The sequence below is a fragment of the Littorina saxatilis genome, linkage group LG13, assembly GCF_037325665.1.
Source record: "Littorina saxatilis isolate snail1 linkage group LG13, US_GU_Lsax_2.0, whole genome shotgun sequence".
In the NCBI taxonomy this organism is placed as follows: Eukaryota; Metazoa; Mollusca; class Gastropoda; order Littorinimorpha; family Littorinidae; genus Littorina; species Littorina saxatilis.
The window spans coordinates 11,788,889-11,811,774 of NC_090257.1; the positions used below are offsets into that span (position 1 = coordinate 11,788,889).

The window sequence follows — 22,886 nt, forward strand, 5'->3', positions numbered from 1 at the left end:
AGGCAATGCTGAAGCCAGCGTTTGAAATATGACTCGTAGTTACGCTTCGTACCCTCTCTCCAGGCTGACATGATAATGTCTGTTGCTTCATCCTGAATTCCCTGTTTCTGGAGGGCTGTCCGGACAAGGAACATGCTACTAGTTTCATCTTCTTCAGTAGTGGATGGTGCTCCCCTGTCAGTGGATGACTGAGTAAGTTTTCTTTTCGGGGCAACATGACCGGCAGTTCTACTAGTAGACGCAACAGTTTCGTGAACCACACTTGCGTTGTCCATAATGGCACCACCAGCACACACTCCGCCTCTAAGACTTCTATCCTTTGGAGCACTCTTGGAATGAGACTGAAAGGCGGAAAACAGAACGCCTTGAACAATGACCAGTCGAAGGATAATGCATCAATGGCAAATGCATCTGGGTCAGGTTTCCTTGAAACATACTTTCTTAACTGTGCGTTAACACGAGAAGCAAATAAATCTACATCACAGAGACCAAACCGATTGATGACTTCTGCAAACACTTGTGTGTCCAAATGCCATTCAATGTTGTGTCTATCTACACGGGATTCTGCATCTGCCTCTATATTTAGGCAACCCGGTAAGTGTGTTGCTGTTACACAATTACTATGTGATAAGCACCACAACCAAATGTCTCTGGCAATGTCGTTGCACAAAACTTTTGTGCTGCCCATGTTATTAATACAAGCAACAGTGGTGCTATTGTCTGTAAGTAACTGAATGTAAGAGTGACATAATCCCCTGCAAAGGGATTTCAAGGCAAAATAAGCTGCTTTAAGTTCCAAACAGTTAATATGTTCAAAAGCTTCTTCCTTGGTCCACATTCCACCTGTGGTGCTACCCTGACACTCCGGGGATAGCGCGCAGTGAGGTAGTCGCGCTACCCTGTCTTGCCCGCTGCCTCCCCCTGCATTCTTTCTTTTTATTTATTTTTGTGAGAAATCCGAAACGGATAAACTCCAGACGCTGCAAAAACTAACGTCTACCTCTCCAGCGATCGCACTGCTGGTCATGACATTCAAGACTCGGTCTTATAAATGGAGGGGTCGTTATAGGTAATCATTTGTTTTGGACACCTAAACCCTCACCCTACCTCGACCAGACATTTCCTGGTCGGTTCATTAGAAGAGAATAACTGCTTGGCATTTCACTCTGCATTGTGAGTTAAATCACAAGTTGCTGAGTCTTTCTGTTAGCGTGAACCGACGTTAAATGTTAGCTGCAAGCTAAAGAATTAGACCCTGTTCTTGATATAATTTCTTTAGGTACATGCTTTTAAATTGTCCGTTGATTAAACTAGGTGTCTTAGTTTCCCTTGACTAGAAGTAGAGTGAGTGCGTGCACACACTCGATTATTATGGGACACAGTCATAGCACAGATTTCACATTTGAATCCACGAACCCTTCTCAAACGGGAAGATAAGGTTTGCGCCGAATTTAGGGTGCGGGTCGAGGAGGAGGAGGAGGAGGCAACATGGGGGAAGAGGAAAACCTGACACCAACACTCGATCGAACCACGCGTCTGGTATGGATCTTCTGATAAACAAGTCTGATGGGATCAGGCCAGGTGGAAATATCGATTAACCAATCTCCAAAGTGCCTGACACACCTGAGGAAAGAAGCAGCAGCAGCGACAAACAAAAACAAAATGAAATAACAAAAATCGAAGTACCCGCAGGCAGCAGTGAGTTTGCAAGCATTCCGCTTTTCGTCATATGTGGAACTATTGATTACATTCATCGCTCAGTTTGAAATTCCCAGACAGCAACCTCTGCTTGAAGTGATTTTTTCTCTGGATTACTATCTCGTTTCCTTGTTTTTATGCAAGTGCTGACACCATGTGTCGCTCATAAGCGTTGAAACAAGAGGCAACATTAGTATGTAAGTTTATGGGCCATTCCTTGGACTGACCTCCAACCCCATCGCTTATTGGCTGAAAGACAGAAGAGGCACTAGTGGAAACTAATTTGCAACAATATTGCACCCCCTCCCCCACCACGGTTCTGTCGGTTGAATGTGATCATGCGTGTGCCTCTGTGAGAGAAATGGATGGAGAACAGGGAAGAAAAAGGACGTTGTATTTTCTAATATGAGGCTGCTGGCGATATGGCAAGACTACGCCATACAAGTCAGTTTCGTACGGTCAAGACATCTCTTCTCTTCGACGCGAAGAGCATCATACACTTTGTTTGTTTGTTTGCTTAACGCCCAGCCGACCACGAAGGGCCATATCAAGGCGGTGCTGCTTTGACATATAACGTGCGCCACACACAAGACAGAAGTCGCAGCACAGGCTTCATGTCTCACCAGTCACATTATTCTGACACTGGACCAACCAGTCCTAGCACTAACCCCATAATGCCAGACGACAGGCGGAGCAGCCACCAGATTGCCAATTTTAAAGTCTTAGGTATGACCCGGCCGGGGTTCGAACCCACGACCTCCCGATCACGGGGCGGACGCCTTACCACTAGGCCAACCGTGCCGGTAACATCATACACTGTTTAATCAGCGCGTTGTATAACGGACACAACAAGCCATTTCATCCCTCAACTAACTAAAGGACAGACACACAAACACATCGCTCCATTATGCAAGCGAGCATGCACTAGAACGAACCTCTTTCTTTGCATTCGTACGCACCCGAGCGATCCCTTTGGACTATTGTCAGATTGTCATCGACTGCATGTGACATGCAGCGTGACCTCTTTTTTTCACGACAGCCAAGGGTGAATTTGAGATTTGATGGACCTGTCTGCATCATTGTTGACAGAGAGGGACAGAAAAACGAGAGAGAAAAAAAAGAGAGAGAGAGAGAGAGAGAGAGAGAGAGAGAGAGAGAGAGAGAGAGAGAGAGAGAGAGAGAGAGATTCTTAAACGTATAGTAGGTAAAACCATGTGCCAAGATTTAATGGGCGAAAACTAAAACTGAATGGGTCGCCTGTTAACACACACACTTACATGAGCTTCACGTACACACTGTTCACACCACCCATGATATACTTACTCTCTCTCTCTCTCTCTCTCTCTCTCTCTCTCCTCTCTCTCTCTCGCCTGCGTTGACCCGAAAGCGACAAGGGGAAAAACCGCTATGTGTACGACAGCTTAAATGTTACTTTTTCAACACTGTCAACCTTTCCCAGAGCAAATTGGCCGACAGGTCACAGAAAATGCCAGGGTTGAACCCATTACGCGCAAACTGGGAGGGGAAAGCCGCCAACTTCAGTTCTCACGTACAGACCCAAAGCTTCACCCCAGATGAGAGGAAAAGAGAACTTTTCCCGTAAAGCAAAAACAAAATTGAAAAAAAGGACATGGTTTCGGTGACGAATTCGGAATATATGTGTGCGCGTGTGACAGAGAGGGAAGTGGGAGGGATGATGTTTGCTGCTACGTGCAAGGACTGCACGTGTGAGTGTTGTTGTGGGGGGGGGGGGGGGGGGCTTCTAGTATAAATAAAACGGTACAAGGTAAAAAGACCTCCCTTCTCAGGGATGGCCAAATCGTCCGCCCGGTCGCCAGGGACGAGTACAAAATCCGCTGGGCTAGTAGAAACCGCTTGGCCCGGCTGGCCAGTGAAAATGCTGGTCAAATGCAACATTTGTGGTTGTAATATCGAGTTTCAAATCAGATAGAGCAACTTTGGTATGCACCGGGCCAGCGACATTTCTGGCGGGCTAGTGACTCTCTTGAAGTTACTCGCCCGGCTGGCGAGTTAACATTTTGGGATTTGGCCATCCCTGCTTCTTTTAAGACAAGTTTTTTTTCAGAATCTGCGTCAAGGTTTGTAAATATATAAACCTCAATTTTATGATTTCGTTCCTTTTAAGAACCGTTTTCCCCATTATACTGTAAACACAAGAAGAGCAAACGCTCGATCGAGTCACTTTCGCAGTTCTGAATATTATATGAGGCATCAGATGGACAGGAAGAAATTGCTATTCACAACACAATGAGTCACGTTCACATAAAATTTGAGCCCGGTCACTTTTATAGTTTCCGAGAAAAGCCCAACGTTAAGTTGTGTGTTGCCGAACAGAAAAGGCTAGTTATCTCCCTTGTTTTTCTGATAACGTTCGTAAAAGGCTACAGATGTAAATACTTTGATGTAAAGAATAATCCTACAAAGTTTCAATCACATCCGATGAACTTTGTCAAAGATATAAAATGTCTAATTTTTCCTTTGACGCTGACCTGTGACCTTGATAAAGGTCAAAGGTCAACGAAACCATCGTTAAAGTGTAGAGGTCATTGGAGGTCACGACTAAACAAAATATGAGCCCGATCGCTTTGATAGTTTCCGAGAAAAGTCCAACGTTAAGGTGGTGTCTACGGACGGCCGGCCGGCCGGCCGGACGGCCGGCCGGACAGACTAACACTGACCGATTACATAGAGTCACTTTTTCTCAAGTGACTCAAAAATGGGACAGGGGGGGGGGGGAGGGCGTCCAGTGTACTACAAAACCCAGCAAGTTTTCGTTTGTTTGTTTATTTGTTGCTTAACGTCCAGCCGACTATGTAGAGCCATATCAGGACGAGGAAGGGGGGATGAAGGGGGCCACTTGTCAAGCGATTCCTGTTTACAAATGCACTAACCCATTACTTGTGTCCCAGCAGGCTTTAGTAAAACTAAATTAATACCTACTGGAAGATTACCAGTTTCCAGTATGTTAAAATAGGCTTAACCTATCTACTGCTGGGCTTACATCAGAACACTAACAGATTAAACTATACATGAATCGCGAGACAAGCGGCAAGAGAAGAGATTTTTTGGAAAAAATACAGGTGAATGAGCAAGAAGGCAGAAAAAAGAAAAGAATTCATGAAGAAAAAGAGAGCATGACAGGAAAGAGGAACCAAAAATCTACCTAACAGCAAACTAGAAAGCTCCTGCGGTTCCAAAAACAGGAGGGGCCTTTAATTTCATAACCGCAGTGCCCCACTGCGGGAGCAAGTTTTCGTGACCGCTCTAAGTTCAAACAAGGAAGTTGACCCTTACTTTTTCCGCGATCAGTACAAAACTATCACGCACTTCCACAACACGCTCACGATTCAAACACACGACCACAAATTACCAGTAACGATTCAAACACACGACCACTTTCTTTCTTTCTTTATTTGGTGTTTAACGTCGTTTTCAACCATTCAAGGTTATATCGCGACGTGGAAAGGGGGGAGATGGGATAGGGGAAAGGGGGGAGATGGGATAGAGCCACTTGTTAATTGTTTCTTGTTCACAAAAGCACTAATCAAAAAACTGCTCCAGGGGCTTGCAACGTAGTACAATATATGACCTTACTGGGAGAATGCAAGTTTCCAGTACAAAGGACTTAACATTTCTTACATACTGCTTGACTAAAATCTTTACAAACATTGACTATATTCTATACAAGAAACACTTAACAAGGGTAAAAGGAGAAACAGAACCGTTAGTCGCCTCTTACGACATGCTGGGTAGCATCGGGTAAATTCTTTCTCGTCCCAACCAATACGGGACTCCCCCTAACCCGCGGGGGGTAAACACACGACCACAAATTACCAGTAACAACAATATGCGCACACAACACCTGCCCTCACCTAATCACATCCACTGCACCACACAGGGCAACACTTAATGCCCACATCCATCAAGCACTCATGAATTACGCAACACGATCAACTGCACTCTTGCTAACAAAATGACCCCAACCCTCCCTCCCCTAAACTGTAAAAAACAAACCAATTTAAAAACAAAGCATGCATTTTCTCGTTCGGCGAAGCCTCGGCAGGTAGAAGTACTGGCAAGAGAGAGAGAGAGAGAGAGAGAGAGAGAGAGAGAGAGAGAGAGAGAGAGAGAGAGAGGGGGGGACTGAACTCTTCATTTTACACTGAAGTTTTGAGATTGTGCAGGAAAGAGAGAGAGATAGTGATAGAGATAGTGATAGAGAGAGAGAGAGAGAGAGAGAGAGAGAGAGAGAGAGAGAGAGAGAGAGAGAGAGAGAGAGAGAGAGAGAGAGAGGAGGCGACCGAACCCTTTCCTTGACACTGAATTTGTGAGAATTTTGCAGGAGAGCGAGAGAGAAAGAGAGAGAGAGAGAGAGAAAGTGGAAGAGCGGGAGGGAGGTAAGGTTATAGCGACTGACAGCAGGCGGCAGCGTGACCATGGCAACGAGACACGGCAGCAGATAGCCCGCTGGGACCGCTGCTCGAGTCTTGATTACTGGCTGGAGGTTCAGACAGGGACAGGTTATGCCACTAGCAGTGATGCAATGCTGTACGAGACACGCAGGAACCCCATTCAAAGACCTCCACAAATCTGTTAACATCATGTCTTGTACGAGCAGGGGCTCACATCCACGTGCAAGAGGACATAATTAATATTGTCCGATTATGCTTTCATTTGATCTGGAAATTGTCAGTACTTTCCAATTTACAGTAGTTTGATTTGCTACGATGTGTCTCTCCAAGCAGACAAAACCTGGCTGTTAGTGTACGTATTGTTGCGAGAAAAAAAAGGTCCTATTCATTTTGTTTTGTTCGGGACAAATGTCCTATCGCTTTTGCATTGTCCAGGACATTTGTCCTATGCCATCTCTCATGGATGTGAGCCCCTGTACGAGACACGCAGGAACCCCATTCAAAGACCTCCACAAATTTGTTTCAAAGCCCTCTGGGCCCAAAACAATAAAATACTTGACTTGACTTGTTAACATCATGTCTTAAAAAGGAGGAGGGGAGGTGGGTCCTTTTTCGTCACCAACCAAAAGGAGATGAACGCAGACGACGACGACTAATAAAAAGAACATCCATGTCTTAAAAAGGACGCGGGACCTTTATCCTCACCACACGAAAATCAGATGAACGCGCAGACGACGACGACAAAGAAGACCTCCAACAATCTGAAAACATCTCTTAAACAAGAAGGGCAAAGCCCATACGACTCACATGCTTTACACATTTTTCCTACCAAAATACATGTGACCTTGACCCAAGGTCAAGGTCATCCAAGGTCATGCAACACAAAGCTGTTAATTCAAGACATAGGAAGTACAATGGTGCTTATTGGCTCTTTCTACCATGAGATATGGTCACTTTTAGTGGTTCACTACCTTATTTTGGTCACATTTCATAAGGGTCAAAGTGACCTTGACCTTGATCATATGTGACCAAATGTGTCTCATGATGAAAGCATAACATGTGCCCCACATAATTTTTAAGTTTGAAACAGTTATCTTCCATAGTTCAGGGTCAAGGTCACTTCAAAATATGTATACAATCCAACTTTGAAGAGCTCTGTGACCTTGACCTTGAAGCAAGGTAAACCAAACTGGTATCAAAAGATGGGGCTTACTTTGCCCTATATATCATATATAGGTGAGGTATTGAATCTCAAAAACTTCAGAGAAAATGTGAAAAATGTAAAAAAATAGCTGTTTTTTAGGCAACATATATGGCCCCTGCGACCTTGACCTTGAAGCAAGGTCAAGATGCTATGTATGTTTTTTGGGGCCTTGTCATCATACACCATCTTGCCAAATTTGGTACTGATAGACTGAATAGTGTCCAAGAAATATCCAACGTTAAAGTTTTCCGGACGGACGGACGTCCGGACGGACGGACGTCCGGACGGACGGACGGACGGACGACTCGGGTGAGTACATAGACTCACTTTTGCTTCGCATGTGAGTCAAAAAGCTGGTCGTTTGTAAAATGGAGGTAAATTTACAGTCGTTGTGATCAGAAAGTCTGAGAACGTGAAAGTCATGTGAGGTGGCAGGGGCTCAAAATGTGTGTGTGGAGGGGGGAGGGGAGGGAGAGGGGGTCCTTTATCGCCCTAAACCAAAAACAGGAACTATTATACAGGGGCAAAACTGCACATGAAATTTTATTTCGCTTGCGGGCAAAGCCCATTTAATATTGTGTGCACATGTCAAGCTTTTACGGTCGAAATTCGCCGTCGCTGCAGTTCAAGCGAATCTCATGCAAGATGCCATACGGAAAATGAGTTGTAGCTCTTGTGCTGTACACACAATCAAAGCGACTCGACAGTAAAACTCGACACTGGTTGATGCATTTCAAGCGAATCTCATGAAAGATGCCATGCGGAAAATGAGTTGTAGCTCTTGCGCTGTACACACAATCAAAGCGACTTGACAGTAAAACTCGACACTGGTTGATGCATTTCCCACGGGCGAAAGTCGGGGACGGTGCAAGCGCATATTTATAGAATTCATCAATAAAAGAAGAGCCTCTGAGATGGCGTTCGGGCGGCCAGTTCTAACATGAACCTTGACCGTGACTCTGCATGGGTCAGATCAGGCGCTGGCCGGCTTCGGTGTTTAATTAGGTATACACGGAAGTCACAGACTAAATGACTGACGTGTCGTCACGACAGATAGCCAGCTGACCGATCACTACCTCCGAGAGGTGTTTACCTGGAGTATCGTTGGTATTTTTGTCAACTCTAGTTGTGCCTTGCCTAGCCTTTACCTCTCTTAACATATCAAACAGCCAGTCGTATGCATCAAAAGAGCAACCTCGTGGCTTGAATAATAACAACAACAACAAAGTACGTGGGAGTTGATGGCCAACTGAGAGAGATGGCCCTCTGTGAGATAGATATATATTTGTTTAGATATTGTCGTCCTAATCTTGACTATTTTGAGTGGACTATTTGCGCCTCGATATTTTATTTATGGCAAAAATGTCGAATGGTATTTTGTTCGAAACAAATCACAAAAACAACAAAAGAAAGTTTATTGAGGTCTGTCGATTGACGTCATCACCTTGTGCGTACCCGCCCCTGGCGGGCAGCGCGGCGGCTAGACAGTGCAAGCAGTTCGCGGTGCTGCACTTCGATTTCAACACTTTACTAGGCTTTGGCGAAAATGGTGAACACCTGTTGCGTGAACGGGTGTGCTACTCGAAGCAATAAGGAACCCGACGTTACCTTCCATCGAATTCCGAAGACTGATCTGACAAGGGGAGAAAAAATTCGCGAGTTGAGTGAGAAGAGGAGACGAGCATGGATCCAGCAAATCAACCGCAAGACTGTGACTGACATCACAATAAAACCGTGGACTCGAGTGTGTTCAAAGCATTTTGTGACAGGTATGTACAATTCATATCACTTTCAAACGTTATATGCACGCTTTGATAAGTCAAATTGTCTTTGCTTTGTTGTCTGACTGCTGTTGTTTCCACAAGACTGAAAAGAGGTTTTCCTGTAACAGTTCCCAGATTGAGAGAGAGTGGGAGACACTACACAAGGTTGAATTTCAGTCACAAGGGATAATCAGATATTGTTCCTGTTGTGTGTATGTGTGTGTGTGTGTGTGTGTGTGTGTTTACCTAGCATTGTATAGATTGGTTGTTGACAATTAAAATGTGAATTTCTTGTTTCAAAAGTGATGTGGTAGTGGTAGTTGTCATTTACTCCAACCGAAGACTTCACATCAAATGCAGTGATCTTTTGAGTATTTACTGCACAAGACATTCACTGTGTGTTTTAGATTGATATTTTGTGTTGTATTCACTTTTAACTTGATGCAAAAGAAATGATTTTTTTCTCATGCTTTGCTTGCATGCAATCTGTTTTCAGGCAAGCCTGCTGAGCTGTACGATGAGTCACACCCGGACTGGGTTCCATCTCTTGACATGGGGTATAACTGCAAGAAGGGGGACTTGGACAGGTATGAGCGTACAAAGCAGCGACAAGTCCAGCCTGTGCAAGCCGAAGCTGAACCAGAGCCGTCTGCAGATGGCGATGCTGATGGTGTGATTGAAATGAGTGCTGACAACGAGGACAGTGAGGAAGTTACAAACAAAGCAGCTTCTGGTGATGTTGTTCTACAGCAGGTTTTTCTGCAGCTTGAGAAAGACAGAAGACTGTTGCAGACAGAGAAGGAAGCAGTGGTTGCAGAAAATAACTCCTTCAAATCCGAGGTTCAAGCTCTCACTGAAGAGAACATGCACATGAAGGAAAAGCTCGCATCTGTCACTTGGTGCGAAGACTCTTTTCGTGACGATGACAACAAAGTTAAGTACTATACAGGATTACCTAGCTTTGTGTTGTTGATGGCACTCTTAAAAGAGCTGTCACCGCACATTACTACAGGGCCTAGAACAGCCACTACAAAGTTCCAGCAGTTACTGATGGTCCTCATGCGTCTTCGCCTCAACTTGCCGATTCGTGTTATCTCTGACATGTTCATTCTATCCGAGTCTACTGTATCCAGAACTGTGTTGAAAATGATTGATGTCATGTTCGATCGTCTGAAACATATTGTCAAGTGGCCAAACAAGGATGAGCTTTGGGGGTCAGTGCCGTTGGATTTTTTGCACTCGTTTGGAAAGAAAGTGACAGTCATTATAGATTGTTTTGAGATTTTCATGGAAACACCATCGAGCATGGACCCGAAATGCAAGACATTTTCTCATTATAAGCACCACAATACCATGAAATTTTTGATAGGTATTACACCACAGGGCTCAGTGTCATATGTTTCAAAGGGGTGGGGAGGGAGGACTAGTGACAAATTTCTCACTGAAAACAGTGATTTCTTAGATCACTTGCTACCAGGGGATCTTGTTCTTGCTGACCGCGGGTTCAACATCAGTGAAAGTGTAGGTCTCAGGTGCGCTGAAGTCAAGATACCAGCTTTCACAAAGGGCAAGAGGCAGCTGTCAGCATTTGATGTTGAAAGCACCAGAAAACTTGCTCATCTGAGAATACATGTTGAGAGAGTCATTGGAATTATCATGCAGAAGTACCCTATTCTTGATGCAACCATTCCCGTCACATTCCTTTCCAAATCAGAAGGAGACCAGTTCTCAACTCTGGACAAAGTTGTCACAGTTTGCGCTGCCCTGGTAAACCTCTGCCCATCGGTTGTGCCTTTTGATTAGCTTCCATTGCCAAGCATGCGTCTTGTGATTTTATCACAGGAGGGACAGAAAAACTGTAGGAGATTTCAGTGTGCAAAGTAAATTCTACCACATTTGATGTATTCAGGTTGTACTCATCGTGTTTGCATGATACAGTGTAAATTGTTGCTACTATTGTAACTGGTACTTGCAGTGTACACACATTAGGTGTATGATGTGGTATGAATCAGGTTGTCGCTGTTGCTTTGTAATTGTAATGTGCATTATGTGTATATCATATATGAAGTAGTGATCATGTGAATGTTTTGTAAGCATACTTTTAGAAAAGGATATATATATATAAAATCAGCCAGGTGCAAGGCTCACATGTTAATGTCATTCTTTTTTTTTTAATTACTGGTGTGGGTATGACTGTTCAGGATATGAATGAGATGTCAGGATGTATCTTCAGTGAGTAAAATCAATGTCTTCTATGTTAATCAATGCAGTTACACATACACACACAAGATCTCTCGGACAAGCACCACTCAACCAATAAGATTGGAACAATCTCACTTTTAGAATTAGCAAGAAGACTGTATTATTATGGGCAGAAATGGATACAGTAACACAACAACTTCGTATAAAAAAGACACCAACCCACATCTTTAAAAACAAAACATAAAACGTTGAATATGAACTAGTCATTTACAAAAAGCAGGCCCTGGAGGACATATAGCACCACTTGGGTTGATATGGGATCTGTTACAGTGTTAGGCTATCTTGCATTTGAACAGACAAGTGATTACAGGCATGCATCCTGACACACACATCATCTGACACAAGCTTGGCTCAACTGATAGTGACATACAATGTTCTCGCCTACACAAAAACAAAAAATGATTCATAAAGCACAAACCTACACAATCATACATTACATTGGGGTGTGCACGTTAAAGATCCCACGATTGACAAAAGGGTCTTTCCTGGCAAAATTGTATAGGCATAGATAAAAATGTCCACCAAAATACCCCTGTGACTTGGAATAATAGGCCGTGAAAAGTAGGATATGCGCCGAAATGGCTGCGATCTGCTGGCCAGTGTTAATGTGTTGTGTAAAAAAAATTCCATCTCACACGGCATAAATAAATCCCTGCGCCTTGAATATGTGCGCGATATAAATTGCATAAAATAATAATTAAAAAATAAATCCCTGCGCTTAGAACTGTACCCACGGAATATGCGCGATATAAGCCTCATATTGATTGATTGATTGATCATAGATATAATGAGAATTCACATACACAAAACAGCTTTGAAAGGGACCTCCTAAAATCTCAGTGTTCCACTGTACAAAATTTAGCTTTCGTTGTCAGTTATTTAGTTTGCTCACTGCAATCTCATAGTGACACTCTTTTGCGTTAATAATTACAACAGGACTTGTACTGTAATGAAGTGAATAAAAGGAACTGAATGCGGCAGCAGAAATATGTTATGTGGTCACTATCTGACTCTGAGCAAAAATTATGAAGGTTGTAACGCAAGCATTAACAAGCAACGAGACACACAAATATAGTACAGTTCACGCTATTGCAGGGCTGACCGACATCACATCTGATGATGATATTCTAACTCAGTTTCTTTTCTTTGGGAGAGTTTTCCCGCTTCGCTGGAACTGAGGCAACTGTCTGCACTCAGGGCAGTACCACTGCCCTTTCGGTTTGGAGCGAATTCCAACGCAGAAGAAGTGGAACCACTCCAACTTGCAGTTCTCATTGTCACATGCAACCATATCGTCTTCATCCTCGGTTCTTTTGCAAATGCAGTACAGCTGCCCCTCAGTGCTGTGTGCCTGGGATGCAGCTTTGGTGGGCGATGGGAGAAGAACCTGGGGGCGTGGCTGAGAGAAGAAGTGAGCGACTAGTTCAGGCAAAACAACAGCAGAGAAAAACTCTGTCATCTTCACAACAGAATCCTGCCAAAAGTCGGCATCAAAAAGCACTCGCTCAACGTGTAAGCCTTTCTTCGTCCAAACGACAAAGTCACAAAAGTTGGTCTCAGACAGAGCCATCTGTGTTTGGACTTGCATGTAGTATGGGTGGTGCCTTTTCAAACCAATAACATTCTCCTCTTTCCCCAAGCAAAAGTTCTTGTCCTGGCAGGCCTCGTCTATCGTCAGGTCTGCTTTTGAGGCGGGGCACTTCACTTCGAGGCATCCTCTTCCATGGCAACGACAAACAATCATCCCATCAGGAGATGCACCAAGAGTTGGAAACATGGGGCGAATGAACAGGCCACATGGCTCCACACCGAAGCCCTCGTGGTCATTGCTGACCTGTGCACGGTATTGTGCCACTGCTGTTGCCTCTTTTTGCTGCCCCCACTTCATGGCAGCTGACTGGGTTTTGCCATCTGGGCCACAAATGCTGTGCAGTAGGCTCAGTGATGGTTTTGTTGTTGTTGTGTGGCAGACCTGGTACGCCCTCGATGCTGTGATCCTTCCGGCACGAAGCCTGTGCCAGAGCCTACACTTTGCCTGGGCACGCGTCTGCCTCTCAGCTAGGATAGCTTCCTCCTGGCTGACGCTCAAGTCCATGTCTTTGCATTTTGCCAGGACAAAGTCATAGGGCTTTCTGCTGAGTTCCTCTTGGAACAAATCCCCAAGAAACTTAGGGTATTTGTTACGGCCAGACACATAGTCCGATTGAAATTCTTTCACAAGGGAGAGAATGACTGGTTTCACGCCTGTCACAGAGAACTGAATTGATTCGAAGAACTGCATCTTTTCCTCCTCAGTGGGTGCTGGTGTGTAGACGCGTTTTCGTGGGCCACGGAGTTGGCTGGGGGTCCCATTGATGTCATCCTCCATGCGCCTTTTGCGTGTGGCACTGGAGGTAAAATCAATCTTCCATCCTTCCTCGTACATCACATTTTTCGCTGATGGGTTGACCCAGTAGGCTGCTGTCTGTGTGGGTGTCTTGCTGTCACGCAGTCTGACGGCAACATCCACTGCAAAAAGCAGAGCTGCAACATGGACGCAGCTCTCCCCGATGCCTGCCATGCAATCACAGTGGGCTGTCTGGACTGTGCCGTCTGCCTCCACGATGACCCATGGGTTGAGTGGCTTGTCCGAGATACTCTGGGAGTGGCAGACCTTCAACATAACAAAAAGGAATACTTAACATACAGCAAGAAAACATTTTTAGTGACCTTAAAATTATATCCCACATGTGGCAGTTCTACTGTTTCAGTCTGAAAGCAAGAAAGGAACATAATTTGCGACGCACATGCAGTTAGTTCCATAATTTACAATTACAGCCACACAGATTATTGCGGATCAAAATAATTTTGCTGTGGTGCCAAGAACCACCAAATTAGCCTCCAGGAGAATAAAAGCAGCCACTCACCACCCTTCACACACATTCACACATGAAAAAGACATACAGCGGTGACTAACTTCACTAAGTTGACTTTGAGTTTGAGAAAGGTATTTCTTCAGTGGCTTTTTCTAACAAAACAAAAAGATCAACTTTGAAGAAAGAAAAGAAGTAAACAGTTGAGGAGTAAACTGCAAAAAAATAACTGTCTGAAAGACAAAGAAAGAGAGAGAAAAAACACACGAAGAAAACACATGACAAAAAGTAAACAATGACAAAACGCTGCTCACCTGTGAGGTAATGATTGTGTTTTCACAACCATGTGGCCTGTGGGTGTACATTTTTTTCACCCAACCTGATGTGAGCTGGTTGTGGGCTCCAAGCTGCTTCATGGCTTTGAATCTTTCTCTTGTGTAGTAGCTTGTACGGTTTACAAGGTACTCGAAAACGTCGCACTTGTCCAAAGGAGGAAACGTCTTGGCGTCGTCCGACCAGTCCTCATTTTCGTAGGGGTCAATGTTCTTCACCGCCGCTATCTTCTGCAGATATCGCCTCTTGCTGACATCATCCAGCGTATCGACATACGGGGTAACTACTTTCTTCGACAATTCGTCTCTTGGCTTCGACATCTCAACGTAAATACGAAAAAACAATGTCTACTTGCTGCTATCGTGCTCACAACTCGCCACTATCTCGCTACACGCTTGCCCGCCAGGCCGAACCGTGCGTATCACGTGATCCGCAAAATCTCGGTTTTAAGTACGCAATCGACAGACCTCAATAAACCGAAATTGGAAAAAAAAGGCCAAGTCCGCTGTGACCGCTGTGCGTCTGTGTGTACAATCCGCATACCGTTACACACAAACATTAGCATAATTGTATGATCACTTAAACACAAATATTAACATAATAGTTCCGCATTATAGCCCAGCTAATGACAATACTTGTATGGCTCAAATCCTAAATCAGTTCTAATCTTGCAGTTTCCATTGCTGTTTCAAACCGAAAAAGGAACATAATCAAACAGCAATCCATCTCGCAATTCCAATCGCCGTTTCCATACACACACTTAACTGCACACAATCAACAGACAATCCACCACAAAGAGCTTTTAATGACAGCCATCAAGCGAACCAGGATGGCCCGGCCCCGGCAGCAAATAACAGCAGACAATAACCTTTTTTGGCAGCGAAGCCCTCTGCATTGTGACGTTATTCAGTGCACGTGAAACAGGGAAATTGGTTTTGGCTGAACACGTTATGTTAATGAAAAGTTGTTTTGGAGCTATATCATTATGGTTGGTTGTTATGATGTTGATGTATTTGGATATTACTCTAAGTAAAGACCCCCCCCCCATTCCTCGGTAATATTGCGAATGCTCTTTTTCTCTACGTCCCTCTCATCCATAACCATATACTTATGTAATTCATACCTCTGCTTTTATTGGTGAGAAAGCGTCACTGGCAATCTCTCTCTCTCTCTCTCTCTCTCTCTCTCTCTCTCTCTCTCTCTCTCTCTCTCTCTCTCTCTGTCTCTCTCTCTCTCTCTCTCTCTCTCTCTCTCTCTCTCTCTCTCTCTCTCTCTCTCTCTCTCTCTCTCTCTGCAATCTCTCTCTCTCTCGACCTCTACGATTTAGGCAGCCCAACCTTTACCACAGCAAACATCACCCATCACATTTTCTACTGACAACAAAAGTTATTCATCGTTCTCTCTGCGTGCCTGACATTTGTTGAGCCAAAAACAAGTCATGATCATCAGCCAGAAACATCGTTATTATCTGCCCGGATGCCAAATTGCTCGTCCCAATTACCTTTGTCACTGGGAGGCCGAGGAATAGCACAGGTTTCGGTCGTAAATTTGTTAACCATCGCGAACTCCCGCGAATTTCACTGACATGTCCCACACCACACCCTTGATTCTGCTCATGCTGGAGTCAAAGTAAGGTCCAGGGGCACCACTGTCCCCAGCGGGGAGCCAGGGTACGAAGCCCTCTGTATCGCCGAAAGGGATGTAGCACACGCGTACTGTTCACTGTGTGAGCGTGTATAGCCGAAAGGGATGTAGCACACGCGTACTGTTCACGGTGTGAGCGTGTATAGCCGAAAGGGATGTAGCACACGCGTACTGTTCACTGTGTGCGTGTATAGCCGAAAGGGATGTAGCACACGCGTACTGTTCACTGTGTGAGCGTGTATAGCCGAAAGGGATGTAGCACACGCGTACTGTTCACTGTGTGAGCGTGTATAGCCGAAAGGGATGTAGCACACGCGTACTGTTCACTGTGTGAGCGTGTATCGCCGAAAGGGATGTAGCACACGCGTGTGTGAACGTGTATGAGTGCCTCTGACAAGGGAAAGGGTTGTACTTAGAGCATTCTAATCCAACAAATAACACGGGTTTTAGATTATTTTTTTGTTTTCAAAGAGGAATCTTCTTCTTCTTCTTCTTCTTCGTTCGTGGGCTGAAACTCCCACGTACACTCGTGTTTTTGCACGAGTGGAATTTTACGTGTATGACCGTTTTTACCCCGCCATTTAGGCAGCCATACGCCGCTTTCGGAGGAAGCATGCTGGGTATTTTCGTGTTTCTATAACCCACCGAACTCTGACATGGATTACAGGATCTTTTACGTGCGCACTTGGTCTTGTGCTTGCGTGTACACACGAAGGGGGATAAGCCACTAGCAGGTCTGCACATAAGTTGACCTGGGAGATCGGAAAAATCTCCACACTTAACCCACCAGGCGGCCGCGGCCGGGATTCGAACCCTCGACCTTCCGATTAGGAGGCCGACGTCTTACCACCACGCCACAGCGCCCGTCTCAAAGAGGAATAAGAATTATCTTCTGCAAGAACTACGACAGAACACTTTCTTTGTTTTTAAAGTTCACTACATCGCTGTAAAGCATGGATAAAAACTTTAAACAAAAAAAGGAATTCCCTCTTACTAAAGAGGCACATTTTGTGCATGCTTTACAGCGATGTAATGAACTTTAAAAACAAAGTGTTATGTCGTAGTTCTAGCAGAAGATAATTGTAAGACTGGACGTCATTAATCATTGAGTATACTAAAAATAAAAATGTTATTTTTGACTACGATATCCCTCCCAACCTCTACCTCAAGAATGTGACCATAATAACTGAGTCTGATAAGATCATTTCTAGTTGGCCACCAACCCCCACGTATACTGTTCGCATATATCCCAAACAAAAGTTTATCCCATCCTTGACCCTCACACAGTATTACAACTGAGTTCCAGTTTCTGAGTTGCACATCTATAATTATCTATACTCTAAGTTTGGACAGATTTTGAACACTGGTCTGGGAGACGCATTGCATGGCAATTGCTGAATTATTGATCCTTTACAGATGCACGTATTCCCTTAAAGGCATAGAAAGCTGATGAATATACACGCTAATTGCTTTACCCAGAGCTGGAGACAGACTAAATTAAGTTCCCTGCAAAATATTGTGGTCTAGGAGCCCTTAAATGTTGAGATATTTGAATTTTTATTTTGATCTAGATGGTCCTATTTATAGATTTGGCAACACATGTAACGTTGATGCAAGGGAGCTAACACCGCGGCTTTGTTGACATCCTCACTTTTTCAGAGGCTAGAACAAGCTGTAATGCATGTATTATGGTCCGCGCATGGTGACATATCGTCATTATATGGTCTTATGGTGCGTTTGACATCGATTGTGGGCAAACTACACTTTGTAAACACGGGAGTGCGTTAGTATGCCTTTAACCATCATACCGCACTTTTCAAAGTCTAACTTCAAATACACCAGGTTTTTTTTAGTTTTTTTTACTTAGGTTAGATTTATGTAGGTTTTGTTTTCCACAAAACGGACTTTGTACTACCAAAGAGGGTAAGAGCAGAGACATGTGTCTGCTCCTACCGTTTTTGGTACTAGTAACTACGCTGAGCTCACTACACTCCTTGGTATTCAAAGCAAATCCCAACAGTAAATCAAGGCCCGTCCGTATCAGTTCATCGCTGACTGCTTCGGAGGCTGACACGGGGTGTGACATTCCATTCCCTAGGCGGATACTTTTCCACCACCCCCGCAAGTTTATGTTACAGACACACTCACAGCGACATGCTTCCTGTCCCAGCCCCTGGAATGTGACTCGTGAGCTCAAATCATGCAGCTACTGAATCATGGGTATCCTGCACTCCCCATATCTGAATAAAGATTTCTGTGTGAGAAAAAGAAAGACTGGTCTTTCTTGTTTGAAAATGGCACCGAAATTATATACATTCTACGCAAGTTGTGCATGTAATGAATGAACCGTCAGAACATATCGTTGAACTCTAAACAAAACCAGAGTGCAAGTGTGCTGCACACTGATGTTTTTTTAGCGTTATGATATTGTTCATGCTCTGACATGACACTGGGTTGCAATCGGCGAAGTTGAGGGGGGGGGGGGGGGGGTCCTTCTTGGCCTCAGTGTCGCCGGCCCGAACAAACTCACACCCCTTTCTTATAGCGACGCGGCTAATCAATATCTACCACTTCCTTTAACAATATGAATTATCAATTCGATCCAAATCACGACACATGTCTTTTGAACTGGCTTTTATGTCGAAGGGAGGGGGGTTACGAGGATGGGGGGGGGGGGGGGCGTGGGCAGTACAAATGACAACAGGGAAAGGGCGGGAAGGAGGAAGGGCAGAAGAAGAGACATAATTATATTTCATGTGTATGTGTCTAGCGCAGCCTGCGCCAAGGAGAGAGAGTGTGTGAGAAAGAGAGAGAGAGTGTGTGTGTGTGAGAGAGTGTGAAAGAAAGAGAGAGAGAGAGAGAGAGAGAGAGAGAGAGAGAGAGAGAGAGAGAGAGAGAGAGTCGCACTGGCAACACAGTGAGTGAGCAATCTCTGTCGTCTCACCCCGTCGTGCACACACACACACAGTCAAGTGCTTCAAGGACATGTTTGGCGGTCTCATTACACGCGTGTTTTACACATTCCTAGCTTCTCCCTCCTCAGATTCTTTCACTCAGGGAAAACACTTGCTGTGAGCTAACAGAAGCATCAGCATTCTTGCCGCGTCTGCTACCGGTGCTGCTGCTGACATATTTAAAATTGGAGGAGTTTTTTTCATAAAATATAATTGGAATGCAAGGTTCCAGCTATTTTTGTTTTTGTAGACCAAGGGGAACTTTTTTTCGCGGGCCAACCAGCGATTTTGCGTTCTCTGGGACTGAGAGTCAGTGAGAGAGAGAGGAGTGGGGGTGAGTGTAGAGAGAGAGAGAGGGATCAATGGAGAGAGTAAGACAGGGGGGGTCACGGTCCGGTTGACAAATGCGCTATGTTAATTTCTGCCCAAATATGATATAAAACCACACACAAAAAAGCGCTCGTCATCTGTCAGAACTGATGTCACACGGCTGGAAGTTTCTTCTACTCGTTTAGTCCGTTCACACTAACATTACTCAAAATCACTCAAACTATTCAGTCGTCACCAAACTACTAACACGTACGTGCTAAGACAATGGAACCAGTTAGTCATGACCTGCGTCATTGACACGATTTTAATAACGACGCAGAATGCCGTCGGTCTCTCAGCTCTCCAACGATAGTAGCTGTCAATGCTAAGTAAAGACAAAATTTTTTTTAAACCACACGTACAAATACTGAAAGCTGACAACTGCGCGTGATGTCACTCGTCAGCTTCATTAAAAGGTTAAGCAGGCGTTTGTGCTTTCAAAGTATGTCAATTTCTCTACTCAGATAAAAGGACCCCGACAAGAAAAAAAAATTCGTTTTATATCAATCAAAAGATTGTTGTTATTTATTCAAATGAAGGTCAGTTACAACATTGAGTAGGCTGAGAAAAAAAATCACCACATTAACAACCTGACTACAAAAAGAGACGCCAGTTTCATGAAGGCAGAGTGATGAAAACCTTGTCTTTAGGTCAGGTTCATTTGCCAAAACAGACATTTTCATTGTTCCCTGATGTGGGTCAGGTTGTTCAAAACAGTCGAGAAAACACACAAAGCACGCAGTTTTGGTACTTTACTCTAAGTCAAAAACTGACAACTCAAGACAAAGTCAGTTTTATTTACAACAGAATAAACTAACAACTTCCTTTCCCCCGACTGTCTCTGGTCAGTTTATCAAAACAATGCGGGTAGCTTAGGGTCAGTTTGGTTGAAAACAGTCGAAGAAACATAAGTCATAATAAAGCCAGATTCACTGACAGCGACAACTCGAGAGCAAGTCAGTTTCACTCACGAAACAGTAAACAGACAACGTCCCAATCCCCGACTGTATTATATCTTGTTGAATTAAAACAACGCAATTGTGCTTCATGTCAGTTTGATCAAAACATGTCCAACTCGGTCAGCCTGCACCAGTGTATCCATCATTTATGTTGGCCTAATTCAGGAAGTAGGACCAAATGTGTGACAAGCCATTACATTTTGTATATAAGTGGTGCAAACAAGCCTTAGCTTCCTGGCTGGACGGAAGTATTTCACTCCTTACTTGCAAGTCCCACTTCCGAAATTCACGAAAAGACGCTCCCATTTAAGTGGATTTATGTAGTGGTAATTAATTGTCACAACCCGATCTTCAGCTGTTGAATTTTTCCTGGTAGCTATTATACGTATGTGGTTTCGACTGGACAGTCAATGAAGCATCGTTAACGCCACTGGACAAAGAGCCGGGGTAGTGGGAAGGAGGGCGGGGTGTCATAACCCCATTGAAAAGTTACGGGAGAGTATGTGGGCATTTATCTAAAAAAATGTAACTTGACAGTACTCCTTCTTATAAGCATATGTCTGAGTTGGCATGCGTGTGAATACGAACATAAATGTGTTAAAACCAGTAGCGCGGGGGGGGGGGGGGGGGGGGGGTTGAGAGAGAGAGAGAGGCCTAAAGTGGGGTTCCACCGTAGCATTGACCAAGCACTAGCAGACTGCCCTCATTCAATAGAATACCCACTGTAGCATTGACCAAGCACTAGCAGACTGCCCTCATTCAATAGAATACCCACTGGCGCAACAGCAACTGATGCACGCACCCATACTGGGTAAATAGGAGGGGACCCTGGGAGATAACAGGATCATCAACCAGCTCTGCTAATGGCAGGATGGTAATCCCAGAGGAGAGTAATTATTCACCATCACTTGCAGTAGCGGAGGATCGCACCAATTTTGTACAGCTCTGCTTCCGTCCAGAAATGAGTACGGACCAGTACTACTTCACGTCTGGTGTTACTTTAGCTCAGGAATTTAGCAGTTAGACTTATAAATTGGTTTTATTTGAGTTGAAGAATTAGAGACTTATCAAGAGTAATAATGTGGCCTGGTTTTGTTACAGTAGAAGAATGCTAACAATGCCTGGTTTTACTTGAGTTGAAGAATTATAGACTTATTGAGAGTTTGCTGAGACCCGACCTAATGTCAGTTGAACAATGCCAGATTTGCTGAGAGTCACAGTAATGCCTGATCTTAATTCAGCAGAAGACTTTAAGCCTTATCAAACGTGGTACTGAGGCTGGTTCTATTCATTACTTTGAAGAATGCCAGAGATACAAAGAGCCATAGTCAGTGATATGACACAGCTAATAAAATATAAGTAGCAGATTGCGCTTCAAGTACTGTTTTGTATTGCATGAAATTGCACCGACAATGACATGTATGTTTGTTTTATTCTGTTTTCTGTACAAGTAGGATCCAATAACGGTTGCTATGAATTTAAGTACAGATCCAATTCCAACCAGACATATGTCATTATATGTAATACGCACACCCTCATTAGCCCAGTTCGTTCTGTAACTATTGTGTGACAACCTAAGATAATAAAAACAAAAAGTCATCAGTCTATTGTTCCCACCTTCTGTCAAACAATCTCTCATTAAACAGTTTGTCATCACCACACACACACAAAACATGTGACTGTGTGTTCTGTTTACAAAGCAAGCACTTTTATAGCAAGTATCCTGTTCATTTAAGGACTTATTATTAAGGGTTTCTCTCAGCAGCTACATAAGACAGCACATGATAAGTGTTTATAACTATCCCATGGCTATGAATCATTCTCTCACTAACTGAGTGGACACACTGGAACCAAGTTGTTCCTGACCATATACAGCGACATCATGATTATAGTGTGTAATACTATTACTTTATTTTACTATCCCATGGCTATGAATCATTCTCTCACTAACAGAGTGGACACACTGGAACCAAGTTGTTCGTGACCATATACAGCGACATCATGATTATTTACCAGCACTTCAACAGGTCTTGGATGACTCAGTTATGACTGGACTACTGAGACACTGTGTGTGTGTGTGTCTGCCAGTGTGTGTGTGTGAGTGTGGTAGTACTTGTCCAGTTGTGTCTCATTGCACACTGGTAAGTAACTATTCAGATCATGCATCCCAATAGGCAGTAATATTTTGTGGTTTAATCTGCCTGCTAGTTCTATTTTCTGGTTTGTCCCTTCTTTTAAACATACATTTTTGTCACACTAGATTAATTTGAACCTCTTAAACACCATTTTTTTAAAATCTAAAACAAAACAACGTTGTATTCATTATTTTGTGAGTCCTTATGGCAAGTACGAATTCCATCCAACAAGCACAATAACCCTTATCATTACCGTACATCGTATAGGCACTTGCATGTT

The 22,886-nt window shown here is 44.0% G+C and overlaps 3 protein-coding genes across 3 annotated transcripts in view; 1 reads left to right on the plus strand and 2 right to left on the minus strand.

Moving 5' to 3' along the window:
• LOC138983599 (uncharacterized) overlaps positions 1-22,886 on the minus strand; it is a 61,076-nt gene that overhangs the window by 37,113 nt on the left and 1,077 nt on the right. The window lies entirely within an intron of this gene.
• LOC138983598 (uncharacterized) lies at positions 8,787-11,265 on the plus strand. Its single transcript, XM_070356873.1, has 2 exons — positions 8,787-9,104; positions 9,595-11,265. The coding sequence occupies exons 1-2, from the start codon at positions 8,882-8,884 to the stop codon at positions 10,899-10,901; spliced, it is 1,530 nt and encodes a 509-aa protein (XP_070212974.1). The 5' UTR covers positions 8,787-8,881; the 3' UTR covers positions 10,902-11,265.
• Positions 11,436-15,015, minus strand: LOC138983597 (uncharacterized). Its single transcript, XM_070356872.1, has 2 exons — positions 14,527-15,015; positions 11,436-14,013 (listed from the first exon to the last, which is right to left on the minus strand). The coding sequence occupies exons 1-2, from the start codon at positions 14,863-14,865 to the stop codon at positions 12,493-12,495; spliced, it is 1,860 nt and encodes a 619-aa protein (XP_070212973.1). The 5' UTR covers positions 14,866-15,015; the 3' UTR covers positions 11,436-12,492.